At 37.5% G+C, this 18,890-nt stretch overlaps 2 protein-coding genes across 2 annotated transcripts in view; both read right to left on the bottom strand.

Moving 5' to 3' along the window:
- Positions 1 to 2,182: 2,182 nt before the first annotated feature.
- LOC135690281 (ropporin-1-like protein) lies at positions 2,183 to 7,420 on the bottom strand. Its single transcript, XM_065207788.2, has 6 exons — positions 7,218 to 7,420; positions 6,011 to 6,131; positions 5,273 to 5,364; positions 4,903 to 4,972; positions 4,133 to 4,308; positions 2,183 to 2,396 (listed from the first exon to the last, which is right to left on the bottom strand). The coding sequence occupies exons 1-6, from the start codon at positions 7,346 to 7,348 to the stop codon at positions 2,318 to 2,320; spliced, it is 669 nt and encodes a 222-aa protein (XP_065063860.1). The 5' UTR covers positions 7,349 to 7,420; the 3' UTR covers positions 2,183 to 2,317.
- Positions 7,421 to 8,130: 710 nt separating this feature from the next.
- Positions 8,131 to 18,890, bottom strand: part of LOC135690278 (uncharacterized) — a 45,934-nt gene continuing 35,174 nt past the window's right edge. Inside the window, exons 29-38 of the mRNA XM_065207786.2 lie at positions 17,916 to 18,070; positions 17,095 to 17,214; positions 16,371 to 16,538; positions 15,563 to 15,767; positions 14,838 to 15,060; positions 13,578 to 13,833; positions 12,429 to 12,538; positions 10,972 to 11,108; positions 9,753 to 9,873; positions 8,131 to 9,263 (exon numbers count right to left, since the gene is read on the bottom strand). Of these exons, the coding sequence (XP_065063858.2) occupies positions 9,203 to 9,263; positions 9,753 to 9,873; positions 10,972 to 11,108; positions 12,429 to 12,538; positions 13,578 to 13,833; positions 14,838 to 15,060; positions 15,563 to 15,767; positions 16,371 to 16,538; positions 17,095 to 17,214; positions 17,916 to 18,070 (1,556 nt within the window). The 3' untranslated portion in view covers positions 8,131 to 9,202. The remainder of the gene's footprint in view (positions 9,264 to 9,752; positions 9,874 to 10,971; positions 11,109 to 12,428; positions 12,539 to 13,577; positions 13,834 to 14,837; positions 15,061 to 15,562; positions 15,768 to 16,370; positions 16,539 to 17,094; positions 17,215 to 17,915; positions 18,071 to 18,890) is intronic.

Genomic DNA, 18,890 nt, shown 5'->3' on the forward strand with positions numbered 1-18,890 from the left:
CAGGGGTGTTATCCACTTCCGGGGATTCCACTCCCAAAAGAATGTTTCACGTGTACCTAATTGTCAAGTGTCACAATCTTGGCCTAATGAGAATAACCACATTGTGCTTTCTTTGTTTAACCAATCCCATTGGGCAATTCCCAGCGCGCGCATGTCTGAACATTTGTAAACACGTGCACTTGTGTTGCTGCGAGGATAAGATATATTTACTCAAAAATTGCAAAAAATCGACAAATTTACCCACGCTTTGGGCTGAAGTTATGGTTCTTCATTATTCAAAGGTTTGTTGCTGTTTTACCAAAATCTTTCGGCAGTATGCGGTGATATTTTGCTAGAGGTAGACTGAAGGAGTTTAGGCCCTTCCAGGAATTTGTTTACATTACATTTTTGTTCGAACAGTCAACGCGCAGTACATCTCCTTCATTGTGGAACAGTTATTATTTTAGTCTTAACAAATGCATCTGTTTTTGCTAGAAAATTAATTCCAGGTTGCTGTCGATAATTTTGTAACTCTTTTTCAATTAAACACAAAATGTTTCCATGATATTCGTTTTGTGAGATTTTTCATGCCTAAGTTCAACAAGATACGAATTAATAAGAAATTACTGGTTCCAAAACAATATCTTATCGAAAGGCGATTTTAGTGCTGAAAAATATGTTTATCTGTCTAGTTCTCTGGTTTGAGCTTTCTACTGCAGTCATACTTTAGAAATATCATCTTTCGTTTACAATTTTGTCTTAACAGAATAGCATTTTCGAACAGCTATTTTTGTGACACATCTTGATTTACTTTTACAGCCTAGGTATTTGAGATTGTTGCTACAGAACTTTTTTCAATATAAGCCAAATATTGTTCATATTCCAAATAGAATCAATTTAAATTTCTTTGCTTGATATTTTGAGATTTATTGATTGAAATCAACAAATTAATAAGCAAAAACATCTAGGATTAAATTCTGTTTCTCATTAAATAATCCTTGAAGATTACAGTCATTGAAGAAAAGAAGTTTCATTGATGAAGCGAAATAAATACGAGAAAACCTTTACCTGAATTCTTTAAGAAAACCTCGATACAATTTTTATTTTTTATAAGGAAGCGGACGTCATAGCAGACTCGAGTGAGATGAAGATGTCATAAATTTATCCTGTTCAGAAGTATGAAAACAGAACCAAAGATGTGATTGATTTTTAAAGAAGGCCAGAGATTTTCTGAGAATAGAAAACGCGAATAGCCAAGTATCAGTCCAGGACAGGGAAGCCGTAACAACTAAAGGGCAAGAGGGCTTGAATAGAAGGGTATTTGAAAGACAAATCCCAGCTTCTACTAATTCCTTCCACGACCTGCAATTTACTTCAATTTTCTGTAGATATCTTGGCTAACTTTTGGAATAAGGAATTGGTACAAGTTTTGAGAAATGTCGTCATGAATTAGGCACTACAATAAGAATTTCATAGAAATCTCTCTGATTATTGCCAATGGCCGGTTTCAAGGGCACTTTAATGAAAACAGCACTCTGGCCCCTCTTTTCCTTCCTATCAAAATGCAACAGGGGTGGTTGAACCCCCCGCGACCCAATTATCCGGCGTCCCTTGTCCAGGACAACTGTGTTAGAAATATTTCGCAAAAAATTTTGCGCTAAAACCGAAAATTTTCTAAACTGAAGGGTCATTGGCCTATCAACCCTCCTGACCACAAAACCACTGAAGTGACAGTTAAAAATGTACTTAACAGCGAATTTAACAGTATTTAACAGTGAATTGATACCAAATCAGGCGTGGGGGAATAAGCATAAAAGTAGGAACATTTCAAAGAAGGGGCCAGCACATGTAGGCAAAAAAGGGGTACCTCTGACATGAGGGGAGACGAGCTCCTTGCGCCCCTGGTTTCTAAGTCTATGCCTCTAGAAGCGGTGATTTTAGTCTGGAGTTGTAGGCAATAACTCTAGGAGCAGAGGTTTTAGTAAGTTTATGACTCTAGGAGCGGTGATTTTAGTCTGGAGTTGTAGGCAATAACTCTAGGAGCAGATGTTTTAGTAAGTTTATGCCTCTAGGAGCGGTGATTTTAGTCTGGAGCTGTAAACCATTTTTTGCACAAAGACGAAATTCTTTGATGTTATTGGTGTCCCGGAATATTAGGTGCTTGTTGTTTAATCGAAAAAACAAACAGAAAAACACATTGAAATAAGATTTTCAAGCCAAATAGCTGGAATACACGTCTGATACTATCTACAAAAAATGACGAGATAGAACTTCAAATAAAACTTCAAATCAATATATACGAAATGGTATTTACAACATAAAAATAAATAAAGACACATCAAGACGATTCGGGTGCAAGTCTCGGGCATGCATCGTTCATGAAATTCCCTGGTCCAACCTTGCCTTGCTGTCGATCGCTGGAAGATAGAAAAACCGTGTTTCTCATGCTGTCAACAATATTTAAGGAAGAAGGAATGCATAGTGCTAAAATGAATGGGTACCCCGGGTCCTAGAGCCTAAGAAACTTGGAGGGGAATAGAGTTGAGAGAAATATATAGAGAGGGAAGGGGCATTGAAAGGCCTATTTCGCTCTCTCTCTCTCTCTCTCTCTCTCTCTCTCTCTCTCTCTCTCTCTCTCTTTTTCTTCCACTACCCTGTCTGCTTTTTCTTCTCTTTCTCTATTCTCTTTCCAATTTCTAGGGCTTTGGTACCCATGGTAATGTATTTCGCTACATTTTGTGTCTTTCGTTTCTTTTCCGAAATTCCAATATACCAACCACACCCCATCCCTTTCAACATTGTTGATTAAACACTAAAAAGTTAAACCAATTGTGATTACATAATTTGTCACAAAAGTATGTCTTAACTTCCCCGCTTGATAGTTAATTAGTATCATTGTTTGAAGGGTATGGGAATAGATGCACGCAAAAGGTTGAAAAATCACAAATGTTCTACAAGTTATGGCATTGATCGCTGACAGGTGGAAAAATGCAACGACTATCGATCAAGGTGCACGAGATTTCTTAACGGGGCTTGGGGGTTCATAAACATTGACCTATCATGCTATCAACAACAGAAATGAAAGAAGGGTAGCCCAACAAAAAAACGTTGACAAACCTAACGTAGTCAAAATGTCTTTTAAAAGAGGGGGCTTACTTTTTTTTTTGTTTACCACTAGATTTTCTTTAAGGAGTGGGAACACAAGGAGTGGTCAAATGAGGGTTACCAAACAGTGGCGTCACCATGGGGTGGACTGGAGTGGACAGGTCCACCCCAGTTTCCCCAAAAGTCGATATCCTAATATCTCGAAATCCGTTGAATCTGCTTGAAAAAGTTGCTTGTCCAAAAATTTCAAAAAGATAAAAATACTAAAAAAAAGGATTTTCCATGAGTCTGTAGGGCGTGGCCGAGAAAATTTGTTTTTGTCCATCCCAGTTTTTTCGACCTGGCGACGCCAATGAGTTAAACCTACCAATCACCGAAGAGAAATCTTCTAAGGAAATTCAAGCCCCCTAATGATACTAGCGGGCCTCCATTACCAATAAGTCTGTCGTGGCTTCTGGTCGAGAGGTTTTCATTTCATGATAGTCTCGTACACCTTTGAAAAAATCCTTTGGTTTTCGAGAAAAACCCCCGAAAAATCCCGAAAATCCTATTGTCCCAAAATCTTGTACGCTGCTTGGAAAGTATGAAACACCCCACGCCTTTGGTGGCTTCGTTTACCCGGGGTTCGGATAATCCGATTAACCTCGTGTCATACACGTCGAGGAGTTTTTTGACTGCTTCAGCGAATTACAGATCGCCCAAGGTCAGGGAACCCTCTCCTAGAAATATGGCATCAAACAAAACATGGTACCTCTCCGGATTGTTCTTTTACCCTTCATGGATTGGTAAGACAATAATTGTTCAAGGTTGATGGGTAGAAAAAATTCCATGACAGGCCTAACTTTTCTATCTGGTGATCAATGAATATGGAAGAGACAAAGTCGAATTTTCAGAATTGGCCACAAGGAGGCAAAAGGAGTCATCTTTATTGGGCTTGCTTGAAATGTTGTGTTCAATTCTCAAATACTTATGATCAGGCGTCTATAAAACCTGATCATTTTTAAAGGAAGAAAAATGGCAAAACATGTAAATTCTTTTTTAGACTCACGCGTCAGATGACAAATGCTCGAGAACAGAAGCCACGTGTTCTGCAGAGATGTCACCATCAACTTCAGCTAGGTACGTGTACAATAGTTTGAATTTCTTAAATGATATTCTTGATGGTCCCCCTTCAAGGTCTTTTGTGATCATGTCGCATATCGTTTGCATTGTTGAGGTCAGGTTCTGTTCGAGAAACATAGAGTTTATCATATCAAAAATTGTCTTCAAAACTTTTATACGTTTAGTGGAAACTGCAAACCATTGTCCTTCTTTGGAAAATACAAGGGGGAGTGAAAAAGGTTAAAAATTGCATTGGGACATCAAAATTGCTTTTCAAAATACTACAGAGAATAAGTATTTCAAGTGGGAAGCAGAAAGAAGAGGAAAAGGGTGATAGAAATTAATAGGGGTTGTTAGAAGGGGGCATAAGAATCATGGCTGGCCTGGGACTTTTTATGGTGAAATTGTGCATTTAGCCTGCATTGTAGACATCATGCTTGTTGGAGAGAGATGCTTATCATGACAAGTGGGAAGGAGAATGTGAAAATGTAGGGGGCTGTGACACGAGGGAGAAAAAAGGTCAAGTAGGAGGAGGAACAAAGGGTAACAAGGAAAACAAACATCAACAAATAAATGTGCCACGAGACATGTTTTCGTAAGTTGAAAAAACTATCTGCGCTTGTTTTTTGGACACTAGTTTTTTAGCATTGGGTTTTAAGAGTATTGTTCCTTGTTAGGTCAATTGAGGATTTTACTCTTTTTTAGGAATTAACTTACCGAGTTTATAGTACTGCAGGCCAAAGCCAAAAATTGTAGCCAGTTGAATTCTTCACCAAAACTTCCTAACCTAGAAAATAATTAATTTGAAAAAGATTCATAAGATGAACATGCGAAAAATTTCAACTCAAACTCTTAAAAACGTTTTTCAGAAATATGTGCTTTAGCTTCAAAGAAAAATTTTGCTATATGATCCAAAGAAACTTCTGTCCATTTCTGATTTATAAGGCTATGGATAAATAAATGATTGTGATTACTGAAAAAGACTCACGACAAACAAATTAAAATTTTGAAAAAAATGGTTTATTTTTAAAGAAATACTTTTGCTTATAAGATGTAAAAAGCAGTACATAAACTTAATAATAAATACCTCATAACTTCATCCAAATTCGTTTTTGGTAAACACAATGCATTCCATTTTTCTTCAACTTTGCAAAGTTCAACAACTGGTTTATTTCCAAGCTACAAAAAAATTTAGTTTAAAGCAAGAGCTTTTAGCTTTCAAGCAATGATAATAATCTTTGTCAATGCCATTGCTCTGTCAACTCCTGCACCTCAACTTGATTTCCGAGGAGTGGATAGATTTGTTTAGAGAAACTACACATCTTCTTATCTATCATTCAGATCGTTGCTTTTGAAAAAATCAAGGAAAATAAAGGATTATATGAAGAAGCTAAATGTCTTCAACTAATTTCTGTTTTTAAACATCAAGTTATTTCTGTTTTCATGTGTGAATCAGAGATGCGTTTTTCATAGATAGCCAGTTTACTTTTACCTATACTCTTTTTTGACTAAACTATGCAGAATTTTGAGATTTAATTTATATTTTAAAAAATATTCCAACTTTTAATTCTTTATGCTGTAAATAGGGTCATGGATGTTGATAAAATATTTTGGAAATTTTCATAATATTCTAAACAAATCCCAGATAGGAAAACACAACAAAAAACTGCAAATAGTGCGAAGAACTAAAACTAACCATAAATCATTAGTTTGAAAAAAATTATTCCTCACAAAATTCCTGACAAAAATATACCTTTCAAAGTTTTTTTTTATATTTATAGGAAATAAAAATTAAAAATGGAAGAAAATAAAGCAACAAGTTTACCTGCTTGTGGAGAACAGCCAGTGCCCCTTTTGTTACTGGGTTATCCAGTGGTTGGCCGAGTTTATAATCTAGTCTCTCTTTTACTGGAGGCTGTTCCCCTTTATTTAATGCATCAAAGTACCTGGAAGCCATAAAATGATCTAATTTAGAGCAAGTTAAAACAATGCAAGGGGGCAGATGCTTATAAAATTTCCCAAAAACCTCAGTTTGCACCACTACAATTTATTTTAAAAAACTGGCAATTAGAAACAAGTACTGGACAGTCAGAAAAAATTAAAAAACTTCTATAATCAAAGCAAAAAGTTAAGAAATTTTTAAATCATGATAAAACTGAGAACATCAAAATTTTGTAAAATCCAAGAACATGATTGCCCTGTTGGCCTAGAACTTAAGACATAAGGGATAAAAATATACTTCCCACATCTAAATACAGCATCGAACATAAGCGAATCTCTTGACGTGACAAAAAGGTCATGAACATTTCATAACATCATTCATGACATCATAATTAAGAAACTCTTAAGAAACAACGAGTAATCAAATTTCCAGAATATTAAGAAACTGGAGTACTCAACATAGACCTTTGTTTCTTATAAAAAATTAGTGTATCCTAACCATGGGAACCAATTTTTACCAGAAGTTTGACTAGATTTTTTTCAAATGTAGTTGAAAAATAGTAAGGAATAAATACATAATTTAAGACATAGAATTTGCTGATTTATACAAAGACTTCAAAATGAGTCATTATTTTTTATAATTGTATTTCTGACTGGTTATTAATTCCATTTTTCTTCTTTTGTAGTTGATAATGGTAAAGTAAATGATAATTCAGTGGTTTTGATGTTTTTGACTGAATAAGATAACTACTATTTCACCTCATTTGTCTTTTTGTCATGAGATTATTCATCACAAGTCGCAGAATAGATTTTGAAATTACTGAAAAGGCCTTATAATTTTACAAACTTATCTTGAGTAGAACAGGTTTTTCCTTGATATGGGGTTCAAATGCTAGCTGGACTGGATCAAGTTTCGTCGGCGATTTTTTGAGAATATGTAAATATCGCTTTGACATGTATTTTTTGGAAGAAAATTATTGAAAAAACGTGTTTCGTTCTGAAATCACCACTGAAGATCCCATAGATCATAAAATAATGTTTAAAACGAGCAAGGCTAGGCCCGGCCCGGCTTTAGGCCTATAATCACTTACGCTGCAGACCACTGCAAAACATCTTTTGGTTGTGTTCTGATCGCTGCTTTTGTGAACTGTTTTAATATATTTGGTAACTCTGGTGGTATCTTTATCTGTTGAGAACAATACATAGGCTCTGTAGATGTCATCTTGATATTTAAAATATAAAACAAATGGAGATCCTCAACTTTCTTGCTTTCCTGCAACTTGTAATATCTTGACATTGGCTTGGCAACAAGAAATACGCCGTTGTCAATAGAAACGCTCCTCCACAGCTCCGCTTCACAGGAACAGAATGACAATAGAAATTTTTCTCAAAAACTGTTTTAATTGTTAAAAATTGTCTTTAGGTAGAGCTCAATCCAAGAAGCAAAAATTATAGTCAATCATGCTTTTTGGAAATTGTTTGGGAAACGATTAATGCAATCATCAGGCAGCTGTTGAACTATTCTCTCTGTTTTGGAGATCTGCTTTGGAATAGCTATTGAACTATTCCATCTAGCAGTTTAGAGTCGATCTACATACAAATAAAGCCGTCATTGTGTACACAGAAGGAGTTCGTTTTCTCTCTTGGACTCCAATGGTAATTTTTCTTTAGGCACGCGGCACTGATTGGTCAACTATACCGGTCTTGTGCTTGCGTTTTTCTGATTGGCCTATTTCTTTCAGACCCTTATTCTGACGTTTTATGCTCTGAGGAGTGTCAGACGAAAAAGCTGTTAGTATGTTGTAAAATGTTTGCTTTTTTCAAAGCCATTTTCAAATTCTGTACTGCAAAAAAATGTTCATATTCTCTCTGCATGGGTTTTGATATATTTAGTTGCTTCCCGGGGTTTAAAAAACGTAGTTCTTTAATTGTGCAGGTCAGGAAGGCAAACAACCAGAATGAGTCAAATGAAGGTTTTAAAACATAGAGAAACAAGTTCTTCAAGAATTTTTTATACAAATAATATGAATCTACAATCAAACATTCAACAGTTATTCACATTCTGCAATCAGTTCTGATGAATCTTTTCAAGAAAAAATAATGGAAAGAATCAATATACAAGAGACTTGTAAAAATGATCGTGATTGCTCTTTATAGCCAGAAATGATTGAAAGTATCAGCAATCATCCTGTCTGAACTTAAATTTTCTCTCTCGATGGGTTGCTTGTCAAACTTTGCTAACAGGCGAGATCATAGATTCAATCTTTCCTTCAAAAAAAGTTACTACAAGCATTTACTGTTCTTAAACAATATTTTCTCTTCCTCTTTAAAAAGAATGGATAATGACGAGAGAATAGAAAATGAAAATGTTTTTAGTGATATGTAAACTGGTTATTTTAGGGTGGCTCGGTTGATAAAGGAGGATTCGTTATATATGGCGTGGTAGAGAGCAGAAAAGTGCTAATGGTGTCCAATCAATGGTGTTGCAAATAGAGAGCTATGGAAACCACATTATATACACAATCTTAAAATGTAAAATATATTTACAAAGACAGTATCATTAAGATCATGATATACATGTCTTTCCTTTGACTGTCGCAAAACAGGAATCCTAAAAACAGCAACACAATTACAGTCGATCTTTTCTTGAGGATAATCAGTAGAGAATTTTGATCTTATTTTAGTCTTATTGATGTACGTAAAGATTATTCCCTGTTGTCTTTCCAAATGTATCTAAGATGTACCAAGAAGGATGGGTACACAAGCGTTTCTTCTAATGGTCTAATTAGGAAGATTGTGCCTTCAAAGCTCTCTCCTCTTGGCTTATTCCTTCTTGCAATGCACCTAAGATATTTTGACATATCTTTTTACCATAGAAAAACCCTTTACTCTTATGATCTTCTTGGAGAGATCAATTGTCACTTGTATGTTATTTACATAATCGTAATGAACTGTTTCAAAAACATCAAAATTCACGCAGATTTTCTTCACAAGCATCATTTTGAGGCTCTCTCCTCTCTAGTGCCTCCCTTCTTGTAAGGACATCTCTGCGAGGCCCTCCCAATTCTTCAAAGCTTCAATGGGCGATGACTGGTGACCAAACACGTTCAGCGTCTGAGAGATACGTTGACACAGACCTAAAAGAGACCAGCAGATGTATCAGGCATTTGAGAAAAGGGCCTAGATCACCCAATATGGTATGGTCTAGGCCATTTTAGCCCAGAATTTTAGGTTTTTGAAAACATCACATACTTATGGATAAATTATCTTAATCGTGACAAACTGCAAACAATAGCCTGCCTCCTCCCATCCATAATTTCCGCCAATGAATGCCCCTACAGCGTTCGCTTCTGCTTACTCAATTGAGACTTACTTGCTACACATAATTTGTCTTATTCAGACCCGTATTGACTGTAAGGGGTAGAGAGCAAGGGGTTTGTGCCCCAAATAATTCTGAATGATAGGCTTTGTATTACATGTCTATTGTTGGTGGAAGTGCCCATTTGTCTATGTCATCATGCAATGCCCCCCACCCCCTTTCATACTAGCTACAGCACTTGTGGAATTGTCTTACTCACTCATAAAACATATTCTACCACGTGATTCGGTTAAACAATTTCACTTACCTTCCATCATCGTTATATGGCGATGGGCGAATGGGAGGCAACGGGCTTTGTGGCTTGCGGATTTGTTGAGTTGAATTGTTTTCCTCGTATGGTGACGGTGGAGGTGGAGAACTTTCATTGCCTGGAAAGGATAAGAAAGAACATTAGTAACAAAGAACCAGTTTTTATCCAAAAGGAAATGGTCCGTCCCATGCCTACAACTGAAATGTTAGAAGCTCATTAAGGCAAGGAGGAAGCCTAGAAATGAAAGAAAACAGGAAGCCTAGGAAACAGGAGAAACACGGAGTAATTTGGGTTTCTTATCAATTTTGCAGGAGGGGGGGGGGGGGGGGTAATCTCCTACACACTAAGCTCTCTTTAGATACTGGAATTGTGTTTTTATGAGCAGTTGGTAAATGAATAAAAGGTTATGCTTAAGTCGAGAAGAGGGGGTTAATCGAATTATAACGGTACTTCAAACTGTTGTAAATGAGTTCTTTTACAGCGAGTTGGTGAGACAGCTTTTTTTTACCCCAGGTTTGATGAAAACTTGAAAACCTGCAAATTTGTTGCTATAAAACCAGCGTAAAAACTTTCAGCTTTTCATAAGACTAACGACAGAAGAGTTTGGCTACCATCTATAAAGTTTAACATTGACATCTTCATAAGCAATTTTTGTCTTATTCGTTTCGCAGATTAAACTGGCTGATTCATGACTTGGCTGACTACGTGAAATGAAATGAATTGTGGGTAGAGAAGTGACTTCTGGGAAAAATAAATTTTGAGCTTCGATATCCGTGAAAACCTTTAAACAACAATTCTGGGTATGTCATTTTATGTTCTAAGTATGATTCAACAACATGGTTCAACCAGTTCGATATCTAGATTGTTTTTGTTATTAAGTCACCTATTCACGACCAGTCTAATAACTAGACTTTAAAAGCGCCGGCTTGGCTAATGCTACGCGTACAGCCTCAAGAAAACGCGAGGTTTAGTCGAACGTTCGCAGCAAACCCGCGGTCTCAACTGCTTTTTCTGTAACGTTTTCAGGGACCGCGAATTTTTGCGTTTTTTTAATTTCTTTTCTGTATCGTTGGCTTTGCTTTTCATTTTCCTGAGTCTGATTTGGGCCGCTACAAGTTCAAATGCTGTGATAATGAAAAAACATTTGTGAGTCGACTCGCGAAAAGCCACAAGAGACACGCAAGTCCACGCAACGCACGGATATTAGCGATCTCACCTGTACCAGTTGATTGGTCGAATCTTGTCGATGCTTGCTTTCCAATCTCGCCCGATGGCCGTGTGACTGTTATGTATGACAAGACATTGGAATGCAGCGGACCTGATGTCGTATCTGTGTCGGATGGTAGTCGTGTGCTGGAAGAAGAAAATTGTCGTACAGAAGTAGTTACAAACCTTGTTATCTGCAGGTTAGCTATTCAATTTGTATAAGTAAAGCAGTATCGTAATTGCTTACGACGAGTATCGTATCCGTGTCGGGTAGAAGTTGTGTGCTTTGATAAGCAAAGCTTAAAGGCATTGAGTCATGGTAAATAGGCTTTCTCTATAGGGGGTCATTTGGTTTCGGCGTGATCGCTGCTGTTTCATGTGATATTGGCATCCGTTGTTGACAACTTGCTATTGATGGAAACTGTTATGTTAATCAGTACAAGGTGAGTTCATGTGACCAGTACAAGGTCAAGCAATAGCATCGCAGTTATGGAAATCATGACTCAGCGGATTTTGGCAATTTGGGTATACCCAGTCTATTTATCATGACTCAATGCCTTTAAGTTACTGCATCATAACTTCAAACGTCGATAAGCTTTCTTAGCAAGAATTTCAAAGAATAATCAAATTTTCAGTAATTTTTTGCACTTTGTTGCAGACCAGATCTTTGGAGACTGATTTGGGCTTAGTTTCATAGATAAAAATTCACATTTTCAATTAGTTGTTAGTTTCATCGATAAAATCAGAGATAAAGCATCATTGATAAAATGCGGTTACCTTGGTGGCTGGAGATAGGCATAAAAAACAATAACCCAATTGTATCTAGTGGCACAGGAAAAGAGGGGAGCATTCGACCATTCATTTAAAGATGGCGGGCAGAGAGACTTTGTTAATGGTTACAGATAAATATGCTTAGAAAAAACAGATAGTTATGTTTAGAACCTATCATAACTGTTACTTCTTGTGCAGAATTTTCTGATGTCTCACACGATAGATCCCCCACACCCTGGCTCTTTTTACAGCACAGCACCTTCCTCTAGCCCTTCTCTATATATGTTTTCTCTAATAGCAGTTACACATATATACGGCACTATAAAAATGCCTATATTATCAGTGGCGTACCCAAGGGGGGGAATAGGGGGGTCCGGACCCCCACTTTTCAAATATATGATCCTCGAGATTTGTCCAAAAACGACGTAAAACTCATTGGGGGGGGGGGGGGGATGTAGTATACTGTATGCTTGTGTCAATAATAATTGTAAAATACTTTGCTATTTACCGTAGCTAAAATGAATCAAGTAATGGAGGAAAATTTTGCAAAAAGGGCGTTCCCCCCATTTGCGAGTGTTTGAAGGGCGTGGTCCCAAAAAAGTTTCTTGGGACGTTCCTCCAGACCCCCCCCCCTACTGCTGCCGCCCTGGGTACGCCACTGTATATTATCATCATCATTATTATTATATTACGTACCTGACAAGGTTGTTTGCGAACATACTTCTGTTCACGTCCAGCTCCATAATTTTCGGGATATTGGGAAGAGACCTGGCTATGGGTAAAGGACCGCTCAGGGATGATTGTACCTTAAATGGATAAATGGACATTGTAAGAATTATAATGATAAGAATAACATTGTAACACTGAGTTGTCAAGGCCTCTGGCATGTAAGGCAATTATCATTAGACTTTGCTTATACACGAGAAAATCACTTCAGCAAAAAAACTTAAATAATACAAGAGTATTGAAAATATATAAAGGCACTTTAATAAAACACAGGCCAAACTGATCTTCCAGGGAGTCGTGCTTTGGTTCAATTCAGCTACTTAAAAGATACTGTGGAGCGTTGAAAAAAGTGAGGGGTCTGAAAAAATGGGAGGGGGTCTGAAAAAGTGGGGGGGGGGCAAAAAATGAATAAAATGAGGCTTTACTGGTCGTTTGCTTCTTAGCAATTTTCATTCTCCGCGGCGCTTGCTTAAATGTAGCTTCTTTGTGGTGTTCTTTAAATTGTTGCAGAGTAGAGAGTTGTCTGATGGTGGTAGTGATGTCTTTCCAAGCTTCTAGTCTCGAATAGTGAAAGCTTTTTTCAACTGAAGATCATACCTCGTAATTGGAATTCACGCAATCTCTTGTTCTATAACTTCAGCAGTGGCGTCGCCAAGGGGTGGACTGTGGTGGACATGTCCACCCCAGTTTACTAGAAATCGACTTTCTAATTTCTCGAAATCTGTTGAAAAACCTTTGAGGGGGGAGGTGGGCTGAGCAGATCGATTTCGATTTTCGAAAAATGCTGCTTGAAAAAGTTGCTTGTCCAAAAATTTCAAAATGGGTAAAAAATACTAAAAAGGCTTTTCCAGGAGTCTGAAGGGCGTGGCCGAGAAAATTTCTTTTCGTCCACCCCAGTTTTTCGAGCTGGCGTCGCCACAGAACTTGAGTACGTATGTCTTGCTCTTTATTTAACTCAAAGGCTTTCAGGGCGGATCCTATATGGTCACCACCAATCGATTAAAGTTCATTAGCTGTCATATATTTCCATGGGAGTTGGGCTTTGAAACATTCCTTGGGTAACCCCCTTGTCAATTTTGATAGTAACTGCATTTTCAAATATTCCAGGGGGGAACTAACCTTCCAAACTGAATCCGTTGTCCCATTTTCTGCCAGCATTGATTTGACATTCATTTGCAGTTCATCAGAATTCAATCGACGAAGACTCTGTATCGATGCGCCCGGCTCAATTGTGCGCCTATGGGGGCTTCTCCTTGCGCTTGGGGATGGGGTTGAATGTGGGGCTAAAAACCCTGAAGATTGCTCCCTTGTGAAACCATCATCTTTAGGCGATTTGACCCTCCGGCTAACGATATATCCACTTCCAATTCTGCGCCTGCGTGAAAAGACATATTTAACCTCACTTTATAGAAAAATTAATATTTTTTGGCATTATACACTGCTTGATGGTGTGTACATAGGAAGACACTAGTTAATTATTTCAGAATGGTTACGAGTGGTAACTCTCTAGTTTTCCAGGGTTTTCTGTAGTGACTCTGGTGTTATAGTTAGACAACTGGCTGGATAATTTCAAGGCACCATGTATCGACGAATTTCAGTGGCCATTTCAATTCCTATTGGTTGCACTATACAATAGGCTATTGTTACGTCGTCCAATCAGCATGGCAGGACTAATTTAAACATTTTAAGATGATAAATGCGCTGCAGAGCCGGCTGTTAACCCTGAAAGGTTGATTGACGGGACATAGAGCCTTAAGTCGCAAATATCCAGCTAACAGTTATTTTAAATGTCCAGTAGCAAATAAACAGAGCTGCGCTAGACAAGCCATTGGTATTTGAGAGTCTAGAAGCTGTAACTCCGAGTTACCCACTACTCAGACTGGTTACCTCAGACTGGTTACCGTAAGTTAACTATGAATTTTGCTATAGTCTATTGAATGACTCTACGAGAGTCAACATGCTGCTTCTCATCCCTTTAAAGACAGCCTGTCCCCTCCGTGATTGGCTAATTCTAACTTGAAAGCCTCTCCTTAAAAGAGGGTTTTCCTCTGCATTTTTAGCATCCGACATTTGTTATTGTGGGCGAACACGACAAAAATGCCTAATCTTTATACAATCGAATCTGACTTCCAAAACAAATTCACAGCAACTTAATCAGCGAAAGAACGCGATTGTGGTTTTTTTCATTCTGATTGTTACTTGTGCATTAAATAAACGATGCATATTTCATCGTGGCCACGAAAAGAGATTCTGAGATCAAAAGGGGACAGACTACCTTTCTTAATAAGAGATGTATTGACTGCAAAAATCTTCAATACGGTATACAATAAATTTTTGAAAACTCAAAATAACGATTTTTAAAACTCAAGGGTATGCTACCTCGATGGGATGGACATGATCGGCTTTATCAAAAATATTCCTGTCTCATGCTCGATCATCTCCAAGGTCTTCACAAGAAGCTTCGCAATTTCTTCTCTTTCACCCGCCAACATCTCCATCCTCTGTTCCCAACGCATCGTTCTTGTCTGTTGAAAATCTTCCATTCTATCGAGAAGCTCGTAAACCTGGTCATCCAAACGCCGAGATGCTCGAATTGCTGCCTCTGTTGTGCGGAAAACAATCTAAGGTTAGTGTGGAAAATATCCAGAGGCAAAGGTAACGAGGCAAAGGTCAAGGGACAAAGGTCATACGACAAAGGTTAGAAAAGCAAAGGTCGTGAAACAATAGCAAAAGATCATAAAAAAACTGGTCTAGCCAAATTACCATCAGAATCTCAAGAGTAATCTAACACATAGATGAGCAACGACAAACTAATGGCCAGAGTGGAAGACAAAAATAGAAAAAATGCGAAAGTGATAAAGGTCAGAGGGTCAGAAGTAAGCAGGTCAAAAAGCAAAGGTCAAGAGAAACAACGTTCAGAGACAACAACGACATTTGAACAACCTAGAAAACAAAAAGAGCTAAGGAGGAGTAGCGATTTGTTGGTAATATTATTGACAAACGTATCTTTAAAGGTCCTTGTCTAAAAATATATCTAGGAAAATCTGTTAGAAATTGGAAGAATTCAACACTCTATCACGTTGTACAGAAATCATATTACATACCGACTTCTTTCATTCTCGTGTGATGGAGATATTTACGAGCCAATCTAGCTAATCTCTTGCCGGGGATGCTGACGTAGTTTTCCATTTGGCTGCACATTTCCTTATATCCTTCGTAAGAGATGCGACCATTTTGAAGGCCTCGTTTTAACGCTTTGGCGTTGTGCTCCATATCGAGGCGGGTAAACATGAAGTCTGGAGACTTGATCTGAAAAAGTTGAGTGATACGGTTCTTGTAAAAAATCTGATGAAAGACTAAAGACTTTTCTAAAAGAGGAGAATGCAAAAACGGATCTCTCGCACATTAGAGCAAATACGACAGTCGAATTCATGCAACAAGTGGATCTATTGGTGCTACATATTTCACGATAAGAGCAATGTATACTTAACCCGTGTTACGTCACACCCCGGATGACCGGAACTTTCACTTAGTCGGACTTATTACCGGTTTTCTATCCCATTCAGGTAAAAAGTCGTACTCGGCATAAGTTAGACCCCCCCCCCCCCCGTTGCTTTAAGGTCCGACTTAACGGAAACAACTGTATACATAAAATCAATACATAATATTTCAAACAAATGAATCATTCAAAGTATTTGATATCTATTCAAGTGCTGGTTCTGGACTTTAGCTCAAAAAAGAACCTAGATAGATCGGTTTTGAAAAAGAGGGTCAATAATAAAAAGAGGTTCATATTTAAGTAGTCACATTTTTTACAAGTAGAGAAATTTTGTTTCGAATTGGAACAGAAATACGGAACAAAGAAAAAAGAGATACAGAAGAGCGATGACACCAGAGAGAGCCAGTTCTTACCTGTGCTGATTTCACAGTTAGTGGATGCGTGACTTGATAACTCTGCAGCTGTTCTTGCAGTTCGTTGATTGCGTCTTGCATCTCCTGCATCGTGAGAGCATTCTGGGATAGCTGTTGCTCGTATGAAGCAGTGGTTGTTTTGGTATCGCGAGTCAGGTTCTCAAATAACTGGTAGCAAATGAAAAAGTTAGTTAGTTATAAAAAACAAAATTATAAAGGTGAAGAAGAGTTTATCAATAAACCTATGAAATGCCATGTTAGTCCATAATCAATTTGGTAGTAAAGTATTTCTTCAATGCAGGTAGAGATCTGCATATGTAGAAGGCCAAAACGCGAGAAGGGGTACAAAGCTAGCCAAAATCCTGCCTTTGTTCTGCGTGAAACAATCTATATTTAAAAAGAACTCACCTTTTCTGTATCCAAATTTTTCGTCAAGAATCAATCGAAGGGTAAAGGTCAATTGAGGACAAGGAATGGGAGGTCAGAGGGTAAGATATTTTAGAAGGTCAAAGGCCAGAGCCATAGGGCAACTTGAGGGCGAAAATGATTAGAAGATCATAGGCCAAGTTGAAGGCAAAATGGAATTGCAAGTCCAATGAAATGAAAATGATACCGCCCTAAGGAGATAGGTTTTAAGGGAAAACAGCATTTTATTGCCACAATTTGTCAATATTAAAGCTGGATTGAAGTGTGTCATGGATGAAACATTACTTTGCTGACGTACCTCAGTCAGTTCTTGGTGTTTGTTTATAAGTTCTTTGTAGTCAGCTACAAGTTTTTTCCTTCCCTCTTTTCTACCAGTCTGTTTTGCTCCCAGAGTTTGATTGCTTTCGTCTGAACTTAACTAGGTAGAGAACATGAACGGATTATATAAAAGAATCCACAGTTTTGTTGTAAACCAATAGGAAGCTGGTTTTTCCTTTTGGGAAACTTCATAAGCACAAGGTAAACTAGAAGAAATATCTTTGCATACATAGATCTGTAACTTGTCTAAAGGAATCAAAGTACAAAAAATGTGGATTTTCTGTCACTTTTTCACACAGTGACAATGACATTTGAACCAGTTTTACGTTAAAGGATATCAGGATTACTAGGCTAGGCTTGTCTTTTGGACGTTAAAGGATATCAGGGTTACATTTAATTATAGATAACTGCATGATTTTGAAAGGGAAATTATAGAACTACAAATCCAACAGTGATTTGGGGGGTAAAGGGGATTCGAATTTACAGGGACAACGCAAAGTAGAAAATTGCAAAATTAGCATTCTGTTTCAACAATTTTGTCCGAGATTGTAGCTTAACAAAAGGAGGACGCTTGGCGGATGTTGAAAAGTTAACAATAAATTTCTAGATATTTCTTCTATGAAGCAATACATTTTTTCCAAGACGGTAGTATACTTTTAAAGTGGATGAAAAATCTCATCAACGACAACTACCCGACAAGGATGTAATTTTAATTTGCATATAAACAGTTTTAGGGTTTGCAATGCTGTCTTCAAAATTTGCAGCAAAAAAGCGGTTTAAGCGGTCCTGTTGTTGACATACCTGAGAAATGGATTTCCTCGGTTCACTCAAAGTTTGAACACCAATTTGATTGGTGCTACCATGAGAACCCTGCTCTTGTGAATCTTGACCTTTGACCTTTGCACTAAGTTTGTTGTCTGATAGTGACACTAAGGATTCTTGCAAGTCAACAGCACCTAGAACATACTCATAGCATCAAAATATCATAATGTCAAAATAGTATTAAAATTATATCTCTGCGCCATTACTTGAATTCTTACAGAAAATCATGGGCAACGATTTTTGATTTCCCGTGTTTGGCTCAAGATTAAAAAAACAATTATTTTCATCATAGTTGTTCGCATTATTTACCAAAATATTAATGTCGCATTTCGACGTCAAGAATCTGCATTTAATCTCTTTGGCAGAGGATTTCGACCGCCAAAAAGAAAACTTTTTTGTTTTCAAGATATGGATGAAGGAGTTGTGAAGAAGAAATTGTGAAGAAGAAATCGTGGGGCCCGGTGCTGATGAAACAGTGAATCAATCATCCCTTTCATTTCTTTTAAAGCCTGTTCTTTTTAAAGTAAGCTGGTATGAGTAAATCATTGAATCAACAAATCAGTGAATCAGCAAATCAGTGAATCAGCAAATCAGTGAAACATCAACTTAATGAATCAGCAACTTAATGAATCAGTAAATCGGGAAATCAGTAAACCAGTCAATCACTGAATCAGTAAATGATGAAAATCAGTGAATCAGTAAATCAACGAATCGTTCAGTCAGTAAATCAGCGAAACAGCAAATCAATAAATCAGGGAACGGTAAATCAATCTCTACAGGCTTGGTGGCTCCATCAATCTATTGAACTGTGAATCAGTGAATCAATGTAAAGAATCAGTGAATCAGTGATTCCCATCATTCTCCGATAACAGAGTAGCAGTTATCACTCTAGAGCCTATTCTATTTAAATGACCTCAAAGCCAGCAGATCTCAAAGCTTTCTTTGACAAACTCA

This window comes from Rhopilema esculentum, chromosome 1 (assembly GCF_057945365.1).
Source record: "Rhopilema esculentum isolate cy_ngs chromosome 1, ASM5794536v1, whole genome shotgun sequence".
Lineage (NCBI taxonomy): Eukaryota > Metazoa > Cnidaria > Scyphozoa > Rhizostomeae > Rhizostomatidae > Rhopilema > Rhopilema esculentum.